General features: G+C 47.3%; 1 protein-coding gene across 2 annotated transcripts in view; it reads left to right on the top strand.

Annotated features, from left to right (window-relative positions):
- CPNE7 (copine 7) overlaps window positions 1–25,286 on the top strand; it is a 123,868-nt gene that overhangs the window by 39,832 nt on the left and 58,750 nt on the right. For both annotated transcript variants that reach the window (XM_075325957.1, XM_075325958.1), the window contains one exon: window positions 20,415–20,597. In XM_075325957.1, the coding sequence (XP_075182072.1) occupies window positions 20,415–20,597 (183 nt within the window). The remainder of the gene's footprint in view (window positions 1–20,414; window positions 20,598–25,286) is intronic.

Consider the following 25,286-nt stretch of genomic DNA (forward strand, 5'->3'; position numbering starts at 1 on the left):
CCCTACAGCTATGTCCATGCTTCATTGCCCCCTACAGCTATGTCCATGCTTCATTGCCCCTACAGCTATGTCCATGCTTCATTGCCTCCTATAGCTATGTCCTTGCTTCATTGCCCCTACAGCTATGTCCATGCTTCATTGCCCCCTACAGCTATGTCCATGCTTCATTACCCCCTACAGCTATGTCCATGCTTCATTGCCCCCTACAGCTATGTCCATGCTTCATTGTCCCCTACAGCTATGTCCATGCTTCACTGCCCCCTACAGCTATGTCCATGCTTCATTGTCCCCTACAGCTATGTCCATGCTTCACTGCCCCCTACAGCTATGTCCGTGCTTCATTGCCCCCTACAGCTATGTCCATGCTTCATTACCCCCTACAGCTATGTCCTTGCTTCATTGCCCCCTACAGCTAAGTCCGTGCTTCATTGCCCTCTACAGCTATGTCCATGCTTCATTGCCCCCTACAGCTATGTCCATGCTTCATTACCCCCTACAGCTATGTCCTTGCTTCATTGCCCCCTACAGCTATGTCCATGCTTCACTGCCCCCTACAGCTATGTCCATGCTTCATTGTCCCCTACAGCTATGTCCTTGCTTCATTGCCCCCTACAGCTATGTCCATGCTTCATTACCCCCCTACAGCTATGTCCATGCTTCACTGCCCCCTACAGCTATGTCCATGCTTCATTACCCCCCTACAGCTATGTCCATGCTTCATTGCCCCCTACAGCTATGTCCATGCTTCATTACCCCCCTACAGCTATGCCCATGCTTCATTGCCTCCTACAGCTATGTCCGTGCTTCATTGACCCCTACAGCTATGTCCATGCTTCATTGCCCCCTACAGCTATGTCCATGCTTCATTGCCCCCTACAGCTATGTCCATGCTTCATTGCCCCCTACAGCTATGTCCATGCTTCATTGCCTCCTATAGCTATGTCCTTGCTTCATTGCCCCTACAGCTATGTCCATGCTTCATTGCCCCCTACAGCTATGTCCATGCTTCATTACCCCCTACAGCTATGTCCATGCTTCATTGCCCCCTACAGCTATGTCCATGCTTCATTGCCCCCTACAGCTATGTCCATGCTTCACTGCCCCCTACAGCTATGTCCATGCTTCATTGTCCCCTACAGCTATGTCCATGCTTCACTGCCCCCTACAGCTATGTCCGTGCTTCATTGCCCCCTACAGCTATGTCCATGCTTCATTACCCCCTACAGCTATGTCCTTGCTTCATTGCCCCCTACAGCTATGTCCATGCTTCATTGTCCCCTACAGCTATGTCCATGCTTCACTGCCCCCTACAGCTATGTCCGTGCTTCATTGCCCCCTACAGCTATGTCCATGCTTCATTACCCCCTACAGCTAAGTCCGTGCTTCATTGCCCTCTACAGCTATGTCCATGCTTCATTGCCCCCTACAGCTATGTCCATGCTTCATTACCCCCTACAGCTATGTCCTTGCTTCATTGCCCCCTACAGCTATGTCCATGCTTCACTGCCCCCTACAGCTATGTCCATGCTTCATTGTCCCCTACAGCTATGTCCTTGCTTCATTGCCCCCTACAGCTATGTCCATGCTTCATTACCCCCCTACAGCTATGTCCATGCTTCACTGCCCCCTACAGCTATGTCCATGCTTCATTACCCCCCTACAGCTATGTCCATGCTTCATTGCCCCCTACAGCTATGTCCATGCTTCATTACCCCCCTACAGCTATGTCCATGCTTCATTGCCCCCTACAGCTATGTCCATGCTTCATTGCCCCCTACAGCTATGTCCATGCTTCATTGTCCCCTACAGCTATGTCCATGCTTCATTACCCCCTACAGCTATGTCCATGCTTCACTGCCCCCTACAGCTATGTCCATGCTTCATTGCCCCCTACAGCTATGTCCATGCTTCATTGTCCCCTACAGCTATGTCCTTGCTTCATTGCCCCCTACAGCTATGTCCATGCTTCATTGTCCCCTACAGCTATGTCCATGCTTCACTGCCCCCTACAGCTATGTCCATGCTTCACTGCCCCCTACAGCTATGTCCATGCTTCATTGTCCCCTACAGCTATGTCCTTGCTTCATTGCCCCCTACAGCTATGTCCATGCTTCATTACCCCCCTACAGCTATGTCCATGCTTCACTGCCCCCTACAGCTATGTCCATGCTTCATTACCCCCCTACAGCTATGTCCATGCTTCACTGCCCCTACAGCTATGTCCATGCTTCATTACCCCCTACAGCTATGTCCATGCTTCACTGCCCCCTACAGCTATGTCCATGCTTCATTGCCCCCTACAGCTATGTCCATGCTTCACTGCCCCTACAGCTATGTCCATGCTTCACTGCCCCCTACAGCTATGTCCATGCTTCATTGTCCCCTACAGCTATGTCCTTGCTTCATTGCCCCCTACAGCTATGTCCATGCTTCATTACCCCCCTACAGCTATGTCCATGCTTCACTGCCCCCTACAGCTATGTCCATGCTTCATTACCCCCCTACAGCTATGTCCATGCTTCATTGCCCCCTACAGCTATGTCCATGCTTCATTACCCCCCTACAGCTATGTCCATGCTTCATTGCCCCCTACAGCTATGTCCATGCTTCATTGCCCCCTACAGCTATGTCCATGCTTCATTGTCCCCTACAGCTATGTCCATGCTTCATTACCCCCTACAGCTATGTCCATGCTTCACTGCCCCCTACAGCTATGTCCATGCTTCATTGCCCCCTACAGCTATGTCCATGCTTCACTGCCCCTACAGCTATGTCCATGCTTCACTGCCCCCTACAGCTATGTCCATGCTTCATTGTCCCCTACAGCTATGTCCTTGCTTCATTGCCCCCTACAGCTATGTCCATGCTTCATTACCCCCCTACAGCTATGTCCATGCTTCACTGCCCCCTACAGCTATGTCCATGCTTCATTGCCCCCTACAGCTATGTCCATGCTTCACTGCCCCCTACAGCTATGTCCATGCTTCACTGCCCCCTACAGCTATGTCCATGCTTCATTGTCCCCTACAGCTATGTCCATGCTTCATTACCCCCCTACAGCTATGTCCATGCTTCATTGCCCCCTACAGCTATGTCCATGCTTCACTGCCCCCTACAGCTATGTCCATGCTTCATTGCCCCCTACAGCTATGTCCATGCTTCACTGCCCCTACAGCTATGTCCATGCTTCATTGCCCCCTACAGCTATGTCCATGCTTCACTGCCCCCTACAGCTATGTCCATGCTTCATTGTCCCCTACAGCTATGTCCATGCTTCATTACCCCCCTACAGCTATGTCCATGCTTCATTGCCCCCTACAGCTATGTCCATGCTTCACTGCCCCCTACAGCTATGTCCATGCTTCATTGCCCCCTACAGCTATGTCCATGCTTCACTGCCCCTACAGCTATGTCCATGCTTCACTGCCCCCTACAGCTATGTCCATGCTTCATTGTCCCCTACAGCTATGTCCTTGCTTCATTGCCCCCTACAGCTATGTCCATGCTTCATTACCCCCCTACAGCTATGTCCATGCTTCATTGTCCCCTACAGCTATGTCCATGCTTCACTGACCCCTACAGCTATGTCCATGCTTCATTGTCCCCTACAGCTATGTCCATGCTTCATTACCCCCCTACAGCTATGTCCATGCTTCATTGCCCCCTACAGCTATGTCCATGCTTCATTACCCCCTACAGCTATGTCCATGCTTCATTACCCCCTACAGCTATGTCCATGCTTCATTACCCCCTACAGCTATGTCCATGCTTCATTGTCCCCTACAGCTATGTCCATGCTTCATTGCCCCCTACAGCTATGTCCATGCTTCATTACCCCCTACAGCTATGTCCATGCTTCATTGCCCCCCTACATCTATGTCCATGCTTCACTGCCCCCTACAGCTATGTCCATGCTTCATTACCCCCTACAGCTATGTCCATGCTTCATTGCCCCCTACAGCTATGTCCATGCTTCATTGCCCCCTACAGCTATGTCCATGCTTCATTGCCCCTACAGCTATGTCCATGCTTCATTGCCTCCTATAGCTATGTCCTTGCTTCATTGCCCCTACAGCTATGTCCATGCTTCATTGCCCCCTACAGCTATGTCCATGCTTCATTACCCCCTACAGCTATGTCCATGCTTCATTGCCCCCTACAGCTATGTCCATGCTTCATTGCCCCCTACAGCTATGTCCATGCTTCACTGCCCCCTACAGCTATGTCCATGCTTCATTGTCCCCTACAGCTATGTCCATGCTTCACTGCCCCCTACAGCTATGTCCGTGCTTCATTGCCCCCTACAGCTATGTCCATGCTTCATTACCCCCTACAGCTATGTCCTTGCTTCATTGCCCCCTACAGCTAAGTCCGTGCTTCATTGCCCTCTACAGCTATGTCCATGCTTCATTGCCCCCTACAGCTATGTCCATGCTTCATTACCCCCTACAGCTATGTCCTTGCTTCATTGCCCCCTACAGCTATGTCCATGCTTCATTGTCCCCTACAGCTATGTCCTTGCTTCATTGCCCCCTACAGCTATGTCCATGCTTCATTACCCCCCTACAGCTATGTCCATGCTTCACTGCCCCCTACAGCTATGTCCATGCTTCATTACCCCCCTACAGCTATGTCCATGCTTCATTGCCCCCTACAGCTATGTCCATGCTTCATTACCCCCCTACAGCTATGTCCATGCTTCATTGCCCCCTACAGCTATGTCCATGCTTCATTGCCCCCTACAGCTATGTCCATGCTTCATTGTCCCCTACAGCTATGTCCATGCTTCATTACCCCCTACAGCTATGTCCATGCTTCACTGCCCCCTACAGCTATGTCCATGCTTCATTGCCCCCTACAGCTATGTCCATGCTTCATTGTCCCCTACAGCTATGTCCTTGCTTCATTGCCCCCTACAGCTATGTCCATGCTTCATTGTCCCCTACAGCTATGTCCATGCTTCACTGCCCCTACAGCTATGTCCATGCTTCACTGCCCCCTACAGCTATGTCCATGCTTCACTGCCCCCTACAGCTATGTCCATGCTTCATTGTCCCCTACAGCTATGTCCTTGCTTCATTGCCCCCTACAGCTATGTCCATGCTTCATTACCCCCCTACAGCTATGTCCATGCTTCACTGCCCCCTACAGCTATGTCCATGCTTCATTACCCCCCTACAGCTATGTCCATGCTTCATTGCCCCCTACAGCTATGTCCATGCTTCATTACCCCCCTACAGCTATGTCCATGCTTCATTGCCCCCTACAGCTATGTCCATGCTTCATTGCCCCCTACAGCTATGTCCATGCTTCATTGTCCCCTACAGCTATGTCCATGCTTCATTACCCCCTACAGCTATGTCCATGCTTCACTGCCCCCTACAGCTATGTCCATGCTTCATTGCCCCCTACAGCTATGTCCATGCTTCACTGCCCCTACAGCTATGTCCATGCTTCACTGCCCCCTACAGCTATGTCCATGCTTCATTGTCCCCTACAGCTATGTCCTTGCTTCATTGCCCCCTACAGCTATGTCCATGCTTCATTACCCCCCTACAGCTATGTCCATGCTTCACTGCCCCCTACAGCTATGTCCATGCTTCATTGCCCCTACAGCTATGTCCATGCTTCATTGCCCCCTACAGCTATGTCCATGCTTCACTGCCCCTACAGCTATGTCCATGCTTCACTGCCCCCTACAGCTATGTCCATGCTTCATTGTCCCCTACAGCTATGTCCTTGCTTCATTGCCCCCTACAGCTATGTCCATGCTTCATTACCCCCCTACAGCTATGTCCATGCTTCATTGCCCCCTACAGCTATGTCCATGCTTCATTGCCCCCTACAGCTATGTCCCTGCTTCTTTGCCCCCTACAGCTATGTCCCTGCTTCATTGCCCCCTACAGCTATGTCCATGCTTCATTGCCCCCTACAGCTATGTCCCTGCTTCATTGCCCCCTACAGCTATGTCCATGCTTCATTGCCCCCTACAGCTATGTCCATGCTTCATTACCCCCCTACAGCTATGTTCATGCTTCATTGCCCCCCTACAGCTATGTCCATGCTTCATTACCCCCTACAGCTATGTCCCTGCTTCATTGCCCCCTACAGCTATGTCCATGCTTCATTGCCCCCTACAGCTATGTCCATGCTTCATTACCCCCCTACAGCTATGTTCATGCTTCATTGCCCCCTACAGCTATGTCCGTGCTTCATTGCCCCCTACAGCTATGTCCATGCTTCATTACCCCCTACAGCTATGTCCATGCTTCATTGCCTCCTACAGCTATGTCCATGCTTCATTACCCCCTACAGCTATGTCCATGCTTCATTGCCTCCTACAGCTATGTCCATGCTTCATTACCCCCTACAGCTATGTCCATGCTTCATTACCCCCTACAGCTATGTCCATGCTTCATTGTCCCCTACAGCTATGTCCATGCTTCACTGCCCCCTACAGCTATGTCCATGCTTCATTGTCCCCTACAGCTATGTCCATGCTTCATTACCCCCCTACAGCTATGTCCATGCTTCATTGCCCCCTACAGCTATGTCCATGCTTCATTACCCCCTACAGCTATGTCCATGCTTCATTGCCCCCTACAGCTATGTCCATGCTTCATTGCCCCCTACAGCTATGTCCCTGCTTCATTGCCCCCTACAGCTATGTCCCTGCTTCATTGCCCCCTACAGCTATGTCCATGCTTCATTGCCCCCTACAGCTATGTCCCTGCTTCATTGCCCCCTACAGCTATGTCCATGCTTCATTGCCCCCTACAGCTATGTCCATGCTTCATTACCCCCCTACAGCTATGTTCATGCTTCATTGCCCCCCTACAGCTATGTCCATGCTTCATTACCCCCTACAGCTATGTCCCTGCTTCATTGCCCCCTACAGCTATGTCCATGCTTCATTGCCCCCTACAGCTATGTCCATGCTTCATTACCCCCCTACAGCTATGTTCATGCTTCATTGCCCCCTACAGCTATGTCCGTGCTTCATTGCCCCTACAGTTATGTCCATGCTTCATTACCCCCTACAGCTATGTCCATGCTTCATTACCCCCTACAGCTATGTCCATGCTTCATTGTCCCCTACAGCTATGTCCATGCTTCATTGCCCCCTACAGCTATGTCCATGCTTCATTACCCCCTACAGCTATGTCCATGCTTCATTGCCCCCCTACATCTATGTCCATGCTTCACTGCCCCCTACAGCTATGTCCATGCTTCATTACCCCCTACAGCTATGTCCATGCTTCATTGCCCCCTACAGCTATGTCCATGCTTCATTGCCCCCTACAGCTATGTCCATGCTTCATTGCCCCTACAGCTATGTCCATGCTTCATTACCCCCCTACAGCTATGTCCATGCTTCACTGCCCCCTACAGCTATGTCCATGCTTCATTACCCCCTACAGCTATGTCCATGCTTCATTGCCCCTACAGCTATGTCCATGCTTCATTGCCTCCTACAGCTATGTCCATGCTTCACTGCCCCTACAGCTATGTCCATGCTTCACTGCCCCTACAGCTATGTCCATGCTTCATTGCCCCTACAGCTATGTCCATGCTTCATTACCCCCTACAGCTATGTCCATGCTTCACTGCCCCTACAGCTATGTCCATGCTTCACTGCCCCCTACAGCTATGTCCATGCTTCATTACCCCCTACAGCTGTGTCCATGCTTCATTGCCTCCTACAGCTATGTCCATGCTTCACTGCCCCTACAGCTATGTCCATGCTTCATTACCCCCTACAGCTATGTCCATGCTTCATTGCCCCCCTACAGCTATGTCCATGCTTCATTGCCCCCTACAGCTATGTCCATGCTTCATTGCCTCCTACAGCTATGTCCATGCTTCACTGCCCCCTACAGCTATGTCCATGCTTTATTGCCCCCTACAGCTATGTCCATGCTTCACTGCCCCTACAGCTATGTCCATGCTTCATTACCCCCTACAGCTATGTCCATGCTTCATTGCCCCCCTACAGCTATGTCCATGCTTCATTGCCTCCTACAGCTATGTCCATGCTTCACTGCCCCCTACAGCTATGTCCATGCTTCACTGCCCCCTACAGCTATGTCCATGCTTCATTGCCCCCTACAGCTATGTCCCTGCTTCATTGCCCCCTACAGCTATGTCCATGCTTCATTGCCTCCTACAGCTATGTCCATGCTTCATTGCCCCCTACAGCTATGTCCATGCTTCATTGCCCCCTACAGCTATGTCCATGCGTCATTGCCCCCCTACAGCTATGTTCATGCTTCATTGCCCCCTACAGCTATGTCCGTGCTTCATTGCCCCCTACAGCTATGTCCATGCTTCATTGCCCCCTACAGCTATGTCCATGCTTCATTACCCCCTACAGCTATGCCCATGCTTCATTACCCCCTACAGCTATGTCCATGCTTCATTGCCCCTACAGTTATGTCCATGCTTCATTGCCCCCTACAGCTATGTCCATGCTTCATTGCCCCCTACAGCTATGTCCATGCTTCACTGCCCCCTACAGCTATGTCCATGCTTCATTGCCCCCTACAGCTATGTCCATGCTTCATTGCCCCCTACAGCTATGCCCATGCTTCATTGCCTCCTATAGCTATGTCCTTGCTTCATTGCCCCTACAGCTATGTCCGTGCTTCATTGACCCCTACAGCTATGTCCATGCTTCATTGCCCCCTACAGCTATGTCCATGCTTCATTGCCCCCTACAGCTATGTCCATGCTTCATTGCCCCCTACAGCTATGTCCATGCTTCATTGCCTCCTATAGCTATGTCCTTGCTTCATTGCCCCTACAGCTATGTCCATGCTTCATTGCCCCCTACAGCTATGTCCATGCTTCATTACCCCCTACAGCTATGTCCATGCTTCATTGCCCCCTACAGCTATGTCCATGCTTCATTGCCCCCTACAGCTATGTCCATGCTTCACTGCCCCCTACAGCTATGTCCATGCTTCATTGTCCCCTACAGCTATGTCCATGCTTCACTGCCCCCTACAGCTATGTCCGTGCTTCATTGCCCCCTACAGCTATGTCCATGCTTCATTACCCCCTACAGCTATGTCCTTGCTTCATTGCCCCCTACAGCTAAGTCCTTGCTTCATTGCCCCCTACAGCTAAGTCCGTGCTTCATTGCCCCCTACAGCTATGTCCATGCTTCATTACCCCCTACAGCTATGTCCTTGCTTCATTGCCCCCTACAGCTATGTCCATGCTTCACTGCCCCCTACAGCTATGTCCATGCTTCATTGTCCCCTACAGCTATGTCCTTGCTTCATTGCCCCCTACAGCTATGTCCATGCTTCATTACCCCCCTACAGCTATGTCCATGCTTCACTGCCCCCTACAGCTATGTCCATGCTTCATTACCCCCCTACAGCTATGTCCATGCTTCATTGCCCCCTACAGCTATGTCCATGCTTCATTACCCCCCTACAGCTATGTCCATGCTTCATTGCGCCCTACAGCTATGTCCATGCTTCATTGCCCCCTACAGCTATGTCCATGCTTCATTGTCCCCTACAGCTATGTCCATGCTTCATTACCCCCTACAGCTATGTCCATGCTTCACTGCCCCCTACAGCTATGTCCATGCTTCATTACCCCCCTACAGCTATGTCCATGCTTCATTGCCCCCTACAGCTATGTCCATGCTTCATTGTCCCCTACAGCTATGTCCTTGCTTCATTGCCCCCTACAGCTATGTCCATGCTTCATTGTCCCCTACAGCTATGTCCATGCTTCACTGCCCCTACAGCTATGTCCATGCTTCACTGCCCCCTACAGCTATGTCCATGCTTCATTGTCCCCTACAGCTATGTCCTTGCTTCATTGCCCCCTACAGCTATGTCCATGCTTCATTGCCCCCTACAGCTATGTCCATGCTTCATTACCCCCCTACAGCTATGTCCATGCTTCACTGCCCCCTACAGCTATGTCCATGCTTCATTGCCCCTACAGCTATGTCCATGCTTCATTGCCCCCTACAGCTATGTCCATGCTTCACTGCCCCCTACAGCTATGTCCATGCTTCATTGTCCCCTACAGCTATGTCCTTGCTTCATTGCCCCCTACAGCTATGTCCATGCTTCATTACCCCCCTACAGCTATGTCCATGCTTCATTGCCCCCTACAGCTATGTCCATGCTTCATTGTCCCCTACAGCTATGTCCATGCTTCATTGCCCCCTACAGCTATGTCCATGCTTCATTGCCCCCCTACAGCTATGTCCATGCTTCATTGCCCCCTACAGCTATGTCCATGCTTCATTACCCCCTACAGCTATGTCCATGCTTCATTGCCCCTACAGCTATGTCCATGCTTCATTGCCCCCTACAGCTATGTCCATGCTTCATTGCCCCCCTACAGCTATGTCCATGCTTCATTGCCCCCTACAGCTATGTCCATGCTTCATTACCCCCTACAGCTATGTCCATGCTTCATTGCCCCCTACAGCTATGTCCCTGCTTCATTGCCCCCTACAGCTATGTCCATGCTTCATTGCCCCCTACAGCTATGTCCATGCTTCATTACCCCCCTACAGCTATGTTCATGCTTCATTGCCCCCCTACAGCTATGTCCATGCTTCATTACCCCCTACAGCTATGTCCCTGCTTCATTGCCCCCTACAGCTATGTCCATGCTTCATTGCCCCCTACAGCTATGTCCATGCTTCATTACCCCCCTACAGCTATGTCCATGCTTCATTGCCCCCCTACAGCTATGTCCATGCTTCATTGCCCCCTACAGCTATGTCCATGCTTCATTGCCCCCTACAGCTATGTCCATGCTTCATTGCCTCCTACAGCTATGTCCATGCTTCATTACCCCCTACAGCTATGTCCATGCTTCATTGCCTCCTACAGCTATGTCCATGCTTCATTACCCCCTACAGCTATGTCCATGCTTCATTACCCCCTACAGCTATGTCCATGCTTCATTGTCCCCTACAGCTATGTCCATGCTTCACTGCCCCCTACAGCTATGTCCATGCTTCATTGTCCCCTACAGCTATGTCCATGCTTCATTACCCCCCTACAGCTATGTCCATGCTTCATTGCCCCCTACAGCTATGTCCATGCTTCATTACCCCCTACAGCTATGTCCATGCTTCATTACCCCCTACAGCTATGTCCATGCTTCATTACCCCCTACAGCTATGTCCATGCTTCATTGTCCCCTACAGCTATGTCCATGCTTCATTGCCCCCTACAGCTATGTTCATGCTTCATTACCCCCTACAGCTATGTCCATGCTTCATTGCCCCCTACAGCTATGTCCATGATTCATTGCCCCCTACAGCTATGTCCATGCTTCATTGCCCCTACAGCTATGTCCATGCTTCACTGCCCCCTACAGCTATGTCCATGCTTCATTACCCCCTACAGCTATGTCCATGCTTCATTGCCCCCTACAGCTATGTCCATGATTCATTGCCCCCTACAGCTATGTCCATGCTTCATTGCCCCTACAGCTATGTCCATGCTTCATTACCCCCTACAGCTATGTCCATGCTTCATTGCCCCCTACAGCTATGTCCATGCTTCACTGCCCCCTACAGCTATGTCCATGCTTCATTACCCCCTACAGCTATGTCCATGCTTCATTGCCCCTACAGCTATGTCCATGCTTCATTGCCTCCTACAGCTATGTCCATGCTTCACTGCCCCTACAGCTATGTCCATGCTTCATTGCCCCCTACAGCTATGTCCATGCTTCATTGCCCCTACAGCTATGTCCATGCTTCATTACCCCCTACAGCTATGTCCATGCTTCATTACCCCCTACAGCTATGTCCATGCTTCATTACCCCCTACAGCTATGTCCATGCTTCACTGCCCCTACAGCTATGTCCATGCTTCATTGCCCCCTACAGCTATGTCCATGCTTCATTGCCCCTACAGCTATGTCCATGCTTCATTACCCCCTACAGCTATGTCCATGCTTCATTACCCCCTACAGCTATGTCCATGCTTCACTGCCCCTACAGCTATGTCCATGCTTCATTACCCCCTACAGCTATGTCCATGCTTCATTGCCCCCTACAGCTATGTCCATGCTTCATTACCCCCCTACAGCTATGTCCATGCTTCATTGCCCCCTACAGCTATGTCCATGCTTCATTACCCCCTACAGCTATGTCCATGCTTCACTGCCTCCTACAGCTATGTCCATGCTTCATTGCCCCCTACAGCTATGTCCATGCTTCATTGTCCCCTACAGCTATGTCCATGCTTCATTGCCCCTACAGCTATGTCCATGCTTCATTACCCCCTACAGCTATGACCATGCTTCATTGCCCCCTACAGCTATGTCCATGCTTCATTGCCTCCTACAGCTATGTCCATGCTTCACTGCCCCTACAGCTATGTCCATGCTTCATTGCCTCCTACAGCTATGTCCATGCTTCATTGCCCCCTACAGCTATGTCCATGCTTCATTGCCCCTACAGCTATGTCCATGCTTCATTACCCCCTACAGCTATGTCCATGCTTCATTGCCCCCTACAGCTATGTCCATGCTTCACTGCCCCCTACAGCTATGTCCATGCTTCATTACCCCCTACAGCTATGTCCATGCTTCATTGCCCCTACAGCTATGTCCATGCTTCATTGCCTCCTACAGCTATGTCCATGCTTCACTGCCCCTACAGCTATGTCCATGCTTCATTGCCCCCTACAGCTATGTCCATGCTTCATTGCCCCTACAGCTATGTCCATGCTTCATTACCCCCTACAGCTATGTCCATGCTTCATTACCCCCTACAGCTATGTCCATGCTTCATTACCCCCTACAGCTATGTCCATGCTTCACTGCCCCTACAGCTATGTCCATGCTTCATTGCCCCCTACAGCTATGTCCATGCTTCATTGCCCCTACAGCTATGTCCATGCTTCATTACCCCCTACAGCTATGTCCATGCTTCATTACCCCCTACAGCTATGTCCATGCTTCACTGCCCCTACAGCTATGTCCATGCTTCATTACCCCCTACAGCTATGTCCATGCTTCATTGCCCCCTACAGCTATGTCCATGCTTCATTACCCCCCTACAGCTATGTCCATGCTTCATTGCCCCCTACAGCTATGTCCATGCTTCATTACCCCCTACAGCTATGTCCATGCTTCACTGCCTCCTACAGCTATGTCCATGCTTCATTGCCCCCTACAGCTATGTCCATGCTTCATTGTCCCCTACAGCTATGTCCATGCTTCATTGCCCCTACAGCTATGTCCATGCTTCATTACCCCCTACAGCTATGTCCATGCTTCATTGCCCCTACAGCTATGTCCATGCTTCATTACCCCCTACAGCTATGACCATGCTTCATTGCCCCCTACAGCTATGTCCATGCTTCATTGCCTCCTACAGCTATGTCCATGCTTCACTGCCCCTACAGCTATGTCCATGCTTCACTGCCCCCTACAGCTATGTCCATGCTTCATTACCCCCTACAGCTATGTCCATGCTTCATTGCCCCCCTACAGCTATGTCCATGCTTCATTGCCCCCCTACAGCTATGTCCATGCTTCATTGTCCCCTACAGCTATGTCCATGCTTCATTGCCTCCTACAGCTATGTCCATGCTTCACTGCCCCCTACAGCTATGTCCATGCTTCATTGTCCCCTACAGCTATGTCCATGCTTCACTGCCCCCTACAGCTATGTCCATGCTTCATTGTCCCCTACAGCTATGTCCATGCTTCATTGCCCCCTACAGCTATGTCCATGCTTCACTGCCCCCTACAGCTATGTCCATGCTTTATTGCCCCCTACAGCTATGTCCATGCTTCACTGCCCCTACAGTTATGTCCATGCTTCATTACCCCCTACAGCTATGTCCATGCTTCATTGCCCCCCTACAGCTATGTCCATGCTTCATTGCCTCCTACAGCTATGTCCATGCTTCACTGCCCCCTACAGCTATGTCCATGCTTTATTGCCCCCTACAGCTATGTCCATGCTTCACTGCCCCCTACAGCTATGTCCATGCTTCATTGCCCCTACAGCTATTTCCGTGCTTGGTGGTATCTGAATTTTGGTTAAAGATGAAAAATCTATAAATAAATATCCACAGATTTACCCTCTAGAACCTCCAAGGATCACTAGAATAGGTAACCCTTGTCCCTCCTCCCAAAGGTGAGCAGCGGCCAAGGATTGGCTAAAATTCTCCATATACACCTCTGGGAGATATGGAAAGGGCCATGGATGGACTGATTCCACCTGAGCCCCACTGGTATGTGCCAGGACAAAAATATATTTGTTGATCGATACAGGTATCATGCTGTGTTCAGTTTCACACTCACGGGGTGCCGCGGTGATGTTGGACTCTGGTCCCATTGCATAGTCCGGCAGGCAACCTGATGTCTCCTAGTTACTCAGCGTCAGATGGGCCTCAGCTGAATCTTCTCCATTGTTTTCCAGTCCTGCGGGAGTTAATTCCTGTGGAGTGGTGTAGGGCTATTGGAGACTCAGGTTGCTAATTCCTATTCAGCTGTCTCCTACCTATTTCAGGCTGGGGAGTCTGTTTGTTTTCTGCCGATAATAGCTTCAGCTTATGCTCCTGCGATTTCGGTCTGTATGGCAATCCTATTTTGGTGACCTGTAGTTTGCTGTTTGAGGTTTGTTACAGTGTGTCCAGCCTGCCCCAAGGGTGGGGGAGAGGGACAGTAAAAACAGGGCTCAGACAGGATTCAGGGTCACGCTGGGGGCTCAGACCTGGCTACAATCAAGCCTACCTCCGAGATAAGGGACAGCACAGGGACTCCAGTCTGATGGCCAGTATAGCTGTCCCTATTTAGTTATTTTATTTGGGTTCCTGCATACCCTGTGGCGGTGGAGATAAATCCTGATTATTATGTATATACCATGTGATGATGCTATATACTGTATAATATGGACACCTTCTACATACCATCCTGGGTAGTATCGCATCATTCAAGACAGGAGGCATTTCCTTGCATATATACTGTTTAGTGTAATGCGTATAGGAGAAACACCAATGTCATAAAACATTTAAGCAGAGGATTTCGCACTGGTCTGAGATTGGCATATGGTCAGAGCCATCACAGCCATCAGCGCTTCCACGCCCCTTAGCATGGTAGCATAGCAAAGAGCATAAAAGATTCATGTTTCACACCAGTAGAGATAAATCACACTCAGATGACGCAGACAAATAGGAGAGTTGTGCAGCAGCAGAGAAACACATGCGTCATACAGTCAGATGAAAAAGTTTGGGCACCCCTATTAATGTTAACCTTTTTTCTTTATAACAATTTGGGTTTTTGCAGCAGCTATTTCAGTTTCATATATCTAATAACTGATGGACTGAGTAATATTTCTGGATTGAAATGAGGTTTATTGTACTAACAGAAAATGTGCAATCCGCATTTAAACAAAATTTGACCGGTGCAAAAGTATGGGCACCCTTATCAATTTCTTGATTTGAACACTCCTAACTACTTTTTACTGACTTACTAACGCACTAAATTGGTTTTGTAACCTCATTGAGCTTTGAACTTCATAGGCAGGTGTATCCAATCATGAGAAAAGGTATTTAAGATGGCCACTTGCAAGTTGTTCTCCTATTTGAATCTCCTATGAAGAGTGGCATCATGGGCTCCTCAAAACAACTCTCAAATGATCTGAAATCAAACATTATTCAACATAGTTGTTCAGGGGAAGGTACAAAAAGTTGTCTCAGAGATTTAAACTGTCAGTTTCCACTGTGAGGAACATAGTAACGAAATGGAAGAACACAGGTACAGTTCTTGTTAAGCCCAGAAGGGGCAGGCCAAGAAAAATATCAGAAAGGCAGAGAAGAAGAATGGTGAGAACAGTCAAGGACAATCCACAGACCACCTCCAAATACCTGCAGCATCATCTTGCTGCAGATGGTGTCAATATGCATCGGTCAATAATACAGCGCACGTTGCACAAGGAGAAGCTGTATGGGAGAGTGATGTGAAAGAAGCCGTTTCTGCAAGCACGCCACAAACAGAGGCGCCTGAGGTATGCAAAAGCACATTTGGACAAGCCAGTTACATTATGGAAGAAGGTCCTGTGGACTGATGAAACAAAGATTGAGTTGTTTGGTCATACAAAAAGGCGTTATGCATGGAGGCAAAAAAACACGGAGGAATTTGGAGGAATTTGGAGGAAGTTCCATCATGCTTTGGGGCTGTGTGGCCAATGCCGGCACCGGGAATCTTGTTAAAGTTGAGGGTCGCATGGATTCAGCTCAGTATCAGCAGATTCTTGACAATAATGTGCAAGAATCAGTGACGAAGTTGAAGTTACGCAGGGGATGGATATTTCAGCAAGACAATGATCCAAAACACCAAATCTACTCAGGCATTCATGCAGAGGAACAATTACGATGTTCTGGAATGGCCATCCCAGTCCCCAGACCTGAATATCATTGAACATCTGTGGGATGATGTGAAGCGGCTGTCCATGCTCGGCGACCATCAAACTTAACTGAACTGGAATTGTTTTGTAAACAGGAATGGTCAAATATACCTTCATCCAGGATCCAGGAACTCATTAACAGCTACAGGAAGCGACTAGAGGCTGTGATTTTTGCAAAACGAGAATCTACAAAATATTAATGTCACTTTTAAGTTGAGGTGCCCATACTTATGCACCGGTCAAATTTTGTTTAAATGTGGATTGCACATTTTCTGTTAGTACAATAAACCTCATTTCAATCCAGAAATATTACTCAGTCCATCAGTTATTAGATATATGAAACTGAAATAGCAAAAACCCAAATTGTTATAAAGAAAAAAGGTTAACATTAATAGGGGTGCCCAAACTTTTTCATATGACTGTAGCTAGGTAGCAAGTAGGAATGAGTAACACTCACTATTAAAGAGGATCTGTAAGCAGGATTTTGCTATGTAATCTGAAAATAGCTGATGTAGAGGCAGAGACCCTGATTCTAGTCACTTCTTAGGCTGTGTATTGCTGTTTTATTGTGTCTGAGATCTTGAGGAAGAAGAAGTCAATGGACTTCGAAACACGTCAATGAACAGAGACCATCTTTCTTTCACCAACACCTCATCATCTGAATGATTGTCAGCAGCGCAAGATTAACAGCTCTGTTACTCCTATGCAGCCATTATTGGCCTATCAGCCCCCTGTCATTGTAGCATAAACATACCTTTATGCCTTCTTTGTCAGTTCTAAAGTGAGTATATACCCTTAATATCTTTGGTATTTATCAGGGTAAAACCTTATTGCGCTGTCTCTCTCCCTATAGCTTTGCCGTTTTAATAAAATCAGTGTTTTTTCAGCAGGACATTATCACTGCAGGACTAGCTGTCTCATGCCTCCTGGTCCAACTTTGCCTTCACCACTGATTAGCAGCTTCCTGTCAATACACAATGTATACAGAAAGCTGCCAATCAGTGGTGTGGGCGGGGTTATACACAGCTTAGCATTTTGAGCTCTGCTAGATCTGCAGCAGAGAAAACTGTGATTCTATCACAACTGTTGTAGCCAGTAAAATTAGCGACACATCACTGGAATCAGAGTCTCTTTCCCTACATCATGGGTCTATCAGATTACATAGAAAAATCCTGGTGACAGATTCTTTTTAAGGGCCACATTGGAGCATGTAAAAAGCTAAAGCCGAACTACAGAACCACAACGCGTTTCAAGCAATGCAATATGCAAATTTTGTTTCACCTAAAACGCGTTGTACAAATAAAAACCACTCATGTCATCTCATTCTTCATTACAGCAGCGCAGCCTATCGTGTTATCGTCCAGATTGGTCAAGTTCTGTTCTTTGATTCTCCTACTAAACATGTAATTAATCAGACTGAGACCTGTTAATGAGAGTCAGTCAGTATTTTACAGGAAAAATCTATCGTTAGGACCAGTTACTAAATGTAAAGAGTAACTAAACTTTATTTGGTTCATTATTTTTATAATTTTGTGCGGCACTGGAAGTTATAACATTGTGCAAATCGCTTTATTAGGATATTTTTTTCATTCCTGTAAAAAACAATGCATGTAAATGGCTTCCAAATCCCATTTTCCTCCCTATTTTTGTTCTTTCAGCTGCATTGAGATCAGAAAGTACTTGTATCGAGTACAGATGATGGCAGTCATCGGTCAGCTCCTATTGCCTCCTCCTAGTGTTGATCATGCTCATTAGGAGTACAGATGATGGCAGTGATGGGTCAGCTCCTGTCTCCTCCTCTGTGTGTTGAACAAGCTCATTAGGAGTAGAGGTGATGGCAGTGATGGGTCAACTCCTGTCTCTACTGAGTGTTAAGCATACTCATTAGGAGTACAGATGATGGCAGTGATGGGTCAACTCCTGTCTCTACTGAGTGTTAAGCATACTCATTAGGAGTACAGATGATGGCAGTGATGGGTCATCTCCTGTCTACTGAGTGTTAAGCATACTCATTAGGAGTACAGATGATGGCAGTGATGGGTCATCTCCTGTCTACTGAGTGTTAAGCATACTCATTAGGAGTACAGATGATGGCAGTGATGGGTCATCTCCTGTCTCTGAGTGTTAAGCATACTCATTAGGAGTACAGATGATGGCAGTGATGGGTCATCTCCTGTCTACTGAGTGTTAAGCATACTCATTAGGAGTACAGATGATGGCAGTGATGGGTCAACTCCTGTCTCTACTGAGTGTTAAGCATACTCATTAGGAGTACAGATGATGGCAGTGATGGGTCATCTCCTGTCTACTGAGTGTTAAGCATACTCATTAGGAGTACAGATGATGGCAGTGATGGGTCATCTCCTGTCTACTGAGTGTTAAGCATACTCATTAGGAGTACAGATGATGGCAGTGATGGGTCATCTCCTGTCTCTGAGTGTTAAGCATACTCATTAGGAGTACAGATGATGGCAGTGATGGGTCAACTCCTGTCTCTACTGAGTGTTAAGCATACTCATTAGGAGTACAGATGATGGCAGTGATGGGTCATCTCCTGTCTCTGAGTGTTAAGCATACTCATTAGGAGTACAGATGATGGCAGTGATGGGTCATCTCCTGTCTACTGAGTGTTAAGCATACTCATTAGGAGTACAGATGATGGCAGTGATGGGTCATCTCCTGTCTACTGAGTGTTAAGCATACTCATTAGGAGTACAGATGATGGCAGTGATGCATCAGCTGCTGTCTCTTCCTCTGTGTGTTGAGCATGCCAATTAGGTGTGCAGATAATGGCAGTGATATGTAAGCTCATGCCTCCTTCTCTGAGTGTTGAGCATGCTCATTGGGAATACAGGTGAAGGTAATCATAGGTCAGCTCCTGTTTCTTCTTCTGAGTGTTGAGCATACTCATTAGTAGTCCAGATAATGGCAGTGATACATCAACTCCTGCCTCCTCCGAGTGTTGAGCATGTCCATTATGAGTACAGATAATGGCAGTGATGGCTCAGCTCCTTTTTCTTCTTCTGAGTGTTCAGCATACTCATTAGGAGTACAGATGATGGCAGTAACAGGTCAGTTCCTGCCTCCTTCTCTGACTGTTGAGCATACTCATTAGGAGTACAGATGATGGCAGTGATGGGTCTTCTCCTCCAAGCCTCTGCTTATCAGATAAGTCTCCTGAAGCAGCTTATTCCCAGAATATGTGGCTTTCACTGCCATCATCTGTACTCCAAATGAGTACAGTCTGAGTAGGCAAATAAACAAAGGGAAAGGGTTATTTCAAAGGAGAAGTATAGTGCGAAGCTCCTGGGCTTACAAAAGCCTTGGATACAAAATCGGTCCCCCATTTCTAATACCATTGTTTTTATATGTGTTAGTGGCCTCCAAGCCCCCAATATATACACACCCCTGTCTTAAAGGGTCTTCAGTATGTATCTGGTTGCGTCAAATTTTGTGTTATGAGTTTCAGTGCATACATTTTTATGTAAGAAGGAAAAAATATGTCACTGTTGCAGTCAGTGCCGGACTGGACAGCAAGGCCCCCCCGTAACTGCACCTGAGGACCACCCTTCAGATGCATGCACATATTATTGGCTGGAGGTGGAGGGGTTTGTGTTGTTCTCTGCTGGTCCTTTATGAACTTTCAGCCATTGCTTCCATAAAATAATAAGATGGGTGGTATGATACTTAAATAATATGCTATAAGTGGCTTTTGCCTGCGTATAGTGCTTATCTGGAGGGCCCACCAGGGGATTCTCCGGTCCTCCGGTGGGCCAGTCCGAACATGGTTGCAGTGGATGGCTTGTGGTACTACCTTCACCATCCACTATTGTAGTAAGTAGAGACTGATTTTTAGGTTGGTTTTCAAGGTGTCAAAGGTAGAGGACAGTCTGACTGGATGGGGTAGCACATTCCAGAGTGTGGGGAAAGCTGGGGAGAAGTTTTGGAGTAATTCTCATCCGCCTTTGTACTAATTCCTCTCCCTTCTCTACAGGTGGACCGGACAGAAGTCATAAAAAGCAATCTGAATCCCGTCTTTTCCAAAGTGTTCACTGTGGATTATTATTTTGAAGAGGTTCAGAAGCTGCGATTCGAGGTTTATGACATCCATGGACACTGCAGCATCGGGTCCAGGGACGACGACTTTCTGGGGGGAGTGGAGATGACGCTAGGACAGGTAATGATAATGGAAGGACAAATAAATGGATGGTCCTCGCTTCATCCTTGTTTTTATTGCACACTGGCTATATTACCCGGCATTTCCCGGGATAATAAGTAACTATTCTGAACTATAATAAACACAGTAAAATGCATTAACAAAAAATTATTTTGCGTATAAAAGTCACAAATGAAGCAGGCGTCACCACCGATATCATATTACCTCACACATAAGCTTCCTATACTAACAATGTCCTTCATTGCCTATAGCAACCAATCAGAGCTCCTTGACCTCTAAAAAAAATAGAAGTAGAGTTGTGATTGGTTGCTATAGGTCACCTGATAAATAGGGAACCTGTCAAAACAGCCAATATATTACCTTAAACATCCAAACAGTTTCTGTGTGTGTGTCTCTCTTTCTATGTGTGTCACTTTCTATGTGTGTTTGTCTTTCGGTGTGTGTCTCTTTCTGTGTGTGTGTCTCTATATGTGTATGTGTTTCATTCTGTCTGTGTGTATTTCTATGTTTCCTTCTGTGTGTGTGTCTGTGTGTTTCTTTCTGTGTATGTGTCTCTTTCTATGTGTCTGTCTGTGTGTCTCTGTGTGTGTCTCTGTGTATGTCTTTTTCTGTGTATGTGTCTTTTTCTGTGTGTGTGGATCTTTCTGTGTGTGTCTTTCGATGTGTGTCTTTCTGTGTGTTTGTCACTTTCTGTGTGTGTCTCTTTCTGTGTGCATGTCTCTCTGTATGTGTATGTGTCTCTTTCTGTCTGTCTCTTTCTGTGTGTGTCTCTCTCAGTGTCTCTCTGTGTGTCTCTGTGTGGGTCTTTCTGTGTGTGTCTCTTTCTGTGTGTCTCTGTGTGTCTCTTTCTGTGTGTATCTTTCTGTGTGTGTCTCTTTCTGCGTGTCTGTGTGTGTCTTTCTGTATGTGTATCTTTCTGTGTGTGTATCTTTCTGTGTGTGTCTCTTTCTGTGTGTGTGTCTTTTTCTGTGTGTCTGGGTCTCTCTGTGTGTCTTTCTTTGTCCATAATAGAAGTCTATAATAATAAATCCGTTCCGAGCTCCATTGACTTTAATGTAAGCAGGTTTTTTGGTGAATAACTGTAAGGTGCGGGGTTAACGTTTCCCCTCAAAACATAGTCTAAGACATTCCCTGAGTTAAATGAGACAGCTGAGCAAAATTTTGTGATTGTAAATGTGACGGTGCGGATTCCTTTAGTGGACATACACACATACATTACAGACACACATTCATACACACATACATACATACATACACACATACATACATACATACATACATACATACATACACACACACATTCATACACACATACATACATACATACACACATACATACATACATACATACATACATACATACACACATTCATACACATACACACATACACATATATATACATACACACATTCATACACATACACACATACATACATACACACATACATAGTGTACATACACACATACATAGTGTACATACACACATACATACATACACACATACATACATACACATGCATACACACACATATAAACACATATACATCATATACATACATACATACACACATATATACACATATATACACACATTCATACACACATACATACACACATTCATACACATATACACACATACATACACACATTCATACACATATACACACATACATACACACATTCATACACATATACACACATACATACACAAATACATAAACATACACACATACATACATACACATATATACACACACATACATCGACACTTACATACATACACATACATACACACATACGCATATATACGCACACATACACACACACATACATAGATACACACACATACACACACACACATGCATACACATATATACACACATACATCGACACTTACATACATACACATACATACACACATACATACACATACACACAGATACACACACACATAAAAAACACATACATACACACACATACACACACATACATACACACACATGCATACACATATATACACACATACATCGACACTTACATACACATACATACACATACATACACACATACATACATACATACACACATACAAACATAGATACACACACATACACACACACACACACACACACATACACACTCATATATACACATACATACACATACATTCATACACACATACACATACACACTCATATATACACATACATACATACATACATACACATATACTCATCTTTATATATTAGATACAGGACAGAATATCAATCAGATCTAATAGGTTATTTGCCCCATAAGAAATAAACCCATGTGACAAATGATTGGCGACATCTCCAAATCAGTGTCTTCTATTGAACCAACCCCCGAATAAAGTCATTTACAAATTTTCATAACTTTCGATGTTGTCCCCCTAAAAAAGTTTAGCGGTTTAAATTTCAGACTGTATTAATAAATATTTACAATATTTTCGTAGCTCAGAGCAGCAATGCTGTTAGCAATTTCCGATGACAGAATTTGTAGCTTTTCTCATTGCACGGAGGGTTTTGTCGTTCCTTTGAAAACTGAGCGTCTCCAGGGAACGCAACTGCTTTTCTCCACATCCGCGATATCTGACCCAACCGCTGCTCCAATCCCTCATTCATCTTCTCGTTCTCTGGTCACGTCAGGTTCCTGCTGGCATTGTACTAACCTCATGTCATCTCCACAATCCGTACAAACCCACTTATACCCCGCACTTACTCCACCTGCACAAGCATCTCCACTAATGCATCATTTCCTATTCACAGTCTTCATGTCTCTGATGTCGGACGATTTAACTCCTCATTTCCAGCTCTGTACTGTTGTAATCATGGCTAAAAGTCTACAACCTGCTCTCGGACCTCAATGCTAAATCTGTAACAGGGCGCCTTATGTTTGTATTTTTCATTTATAATAGTGTTTTCTTTTATGGGGTCTCAATCCCTTTTATTTAGAAAAATTGTCCAATAATGAGCTGATACAATGATCAAATTTACTAGCAAGTTAGTTTAGGACATGAAAAGACGGATTAGTTTGGTTTCCACTTTTCCCTTCTGTCATCCCCCTCTCCATGGTTTTCCCTTCTTTGGTATTGTGTTGCACCCTCCACTCTACACCTTCATCATATCATCCACAATGACTGACCCAGCGCCCTAGCTCTTAATGGAGGCGGCCCCTTTAGCTGGTGGATATTGATAATCTATTCGAACTGCTGGATGGAGGCGACACAATCCTCCTTAGTTGCTGGATGGAGGTGGCTCCTCTTATTTTCTGGATAGAAGCGGGTTCTCTTATTTTATGGCTGTAGGTGGCTCCTCTTAGCCGCTTGATGGGGTGGTCTGGGGTGGTCCCTCTTAGCTGCTTGATGGGTGGCTCCTCTTAGTTTCTGATGGGGGTGGCCCCTCTTAGTTTCTGATGGAGGTGGCTCCTCTTAGTTTCTGATGGAGGTGGCTCCTCTTAGTTTCTGATGGAGGTGGCCCCTCTTAGTTTCTGATGGAGCTGGCTCCTCTTAGTTTCTGATGGAGGTGGCTCCTCTTAGTTTCTGATGGAGGTGGCCCCTCTTAGTTTCTGATGGAGGTGGCTCCTCTTAGTTTCTGATGGAGGTGGCTCCTCTTAGTTTCTGATGGAGGTGGCTCCTCTTAGTTTCTGATGGAGGTGGCTCCTCTTAGTTTCTGATGGAGGTGGCTCCTCTTAGTTTCTGATGGAGGTGGCCCCTCTTAGTTTCTGATGGAGGTGGCTCCTCTTAGTTTCTGATGGAGGTGGCTCCTCTTAGTTTCTGATGGAGGTGGCTCCTCTTAGTTTCTGATGGAGGTGGCTCCTCTTAGTTTCTGATGGAGGTGGCTCCTCTTAGTTTCTGATGGAGGTGGCTCCTCTTAGTTTCTGATGGAGGTGGCTCCTCTTAGTTTCTGATGGAGGTGGCTCCTCTTAGTTGCTAGATAGAGAGCGTTCTCTTATTTTATGGCTGGAGGTGGATCCTCTTAGCCGCTTGATGGGGTGGCTCCTCTTAGTTGCTGATGGGGTGGCTCCTCTTAGTTGCTGGATGGAGGTGGCTCCTCTTAGTTGCTGGATGGAGGTGGCTCCTCTTAGTTGCTGGATGGAGGTGGCTCCTCTTAGTTGCTGGATGGAGGTGGCTCCTCTTAGTTGCTGGATGGAGGTGGCTCCTCTTAGCTGCTAGATGGAGTGGGGTTCTCTTACTTTATGGCTGGATGTGGCTCCCTTTAGTTGCTGGATGGAGGGGGGTCCTCTTAGTTGCTGGATGGAGGGGGGTCCTCTTAGTTGCTGGATGGAGGTGGCTCCTCTTAGTTGCTGGATGGAGGTGGCTCCTCTTAGTTGCTGGATGGAGGGGGGTCCTCTTAGTTGCTGGATGGAGGTGGCTCCTCTTAGTTGCTGGATGGAGGGGGGTCTTCTTAGTTGCTGGAGGGAGGTGGATCCTCTTAGCCGCTTGATGGGGTGGCTCCTCTTAGTTGCTGATGGGGTTGGCTCCTCTTAGTTGCTGATGGAGGTGGCTCCTCTTAGTTGCTTGATGGAGGTGGCTCCTCAAATGCTAGATGGAGTGGGGTTCTCTTACTTTATGGCTGGATGTGGTTCCCTTTAGTTGCTGGATGGAGGGGGGTCCTCTTAGTTGCTGGATGGAGGTGGCTCCTCTTAGTTGCTGGATGGAGGTGGCTCCT

This window comes from Anomaloglossus baeobatrachus, chromosome 10 (genome assembly GCF_048569485.1).
Source record: "Anomaloglossus baeobatrachus isolate aAnoBae1 chromosome 10, aAnoBae1.hap1, whole genome shotgun sequence".
NCBI classification, from domain to species: Eukaryota; Metazoa; Chordata; class Amphibia; order Anura; family Aromobatidae; genus Anomaloglossus; species Anomaloglossus baeobatrachus.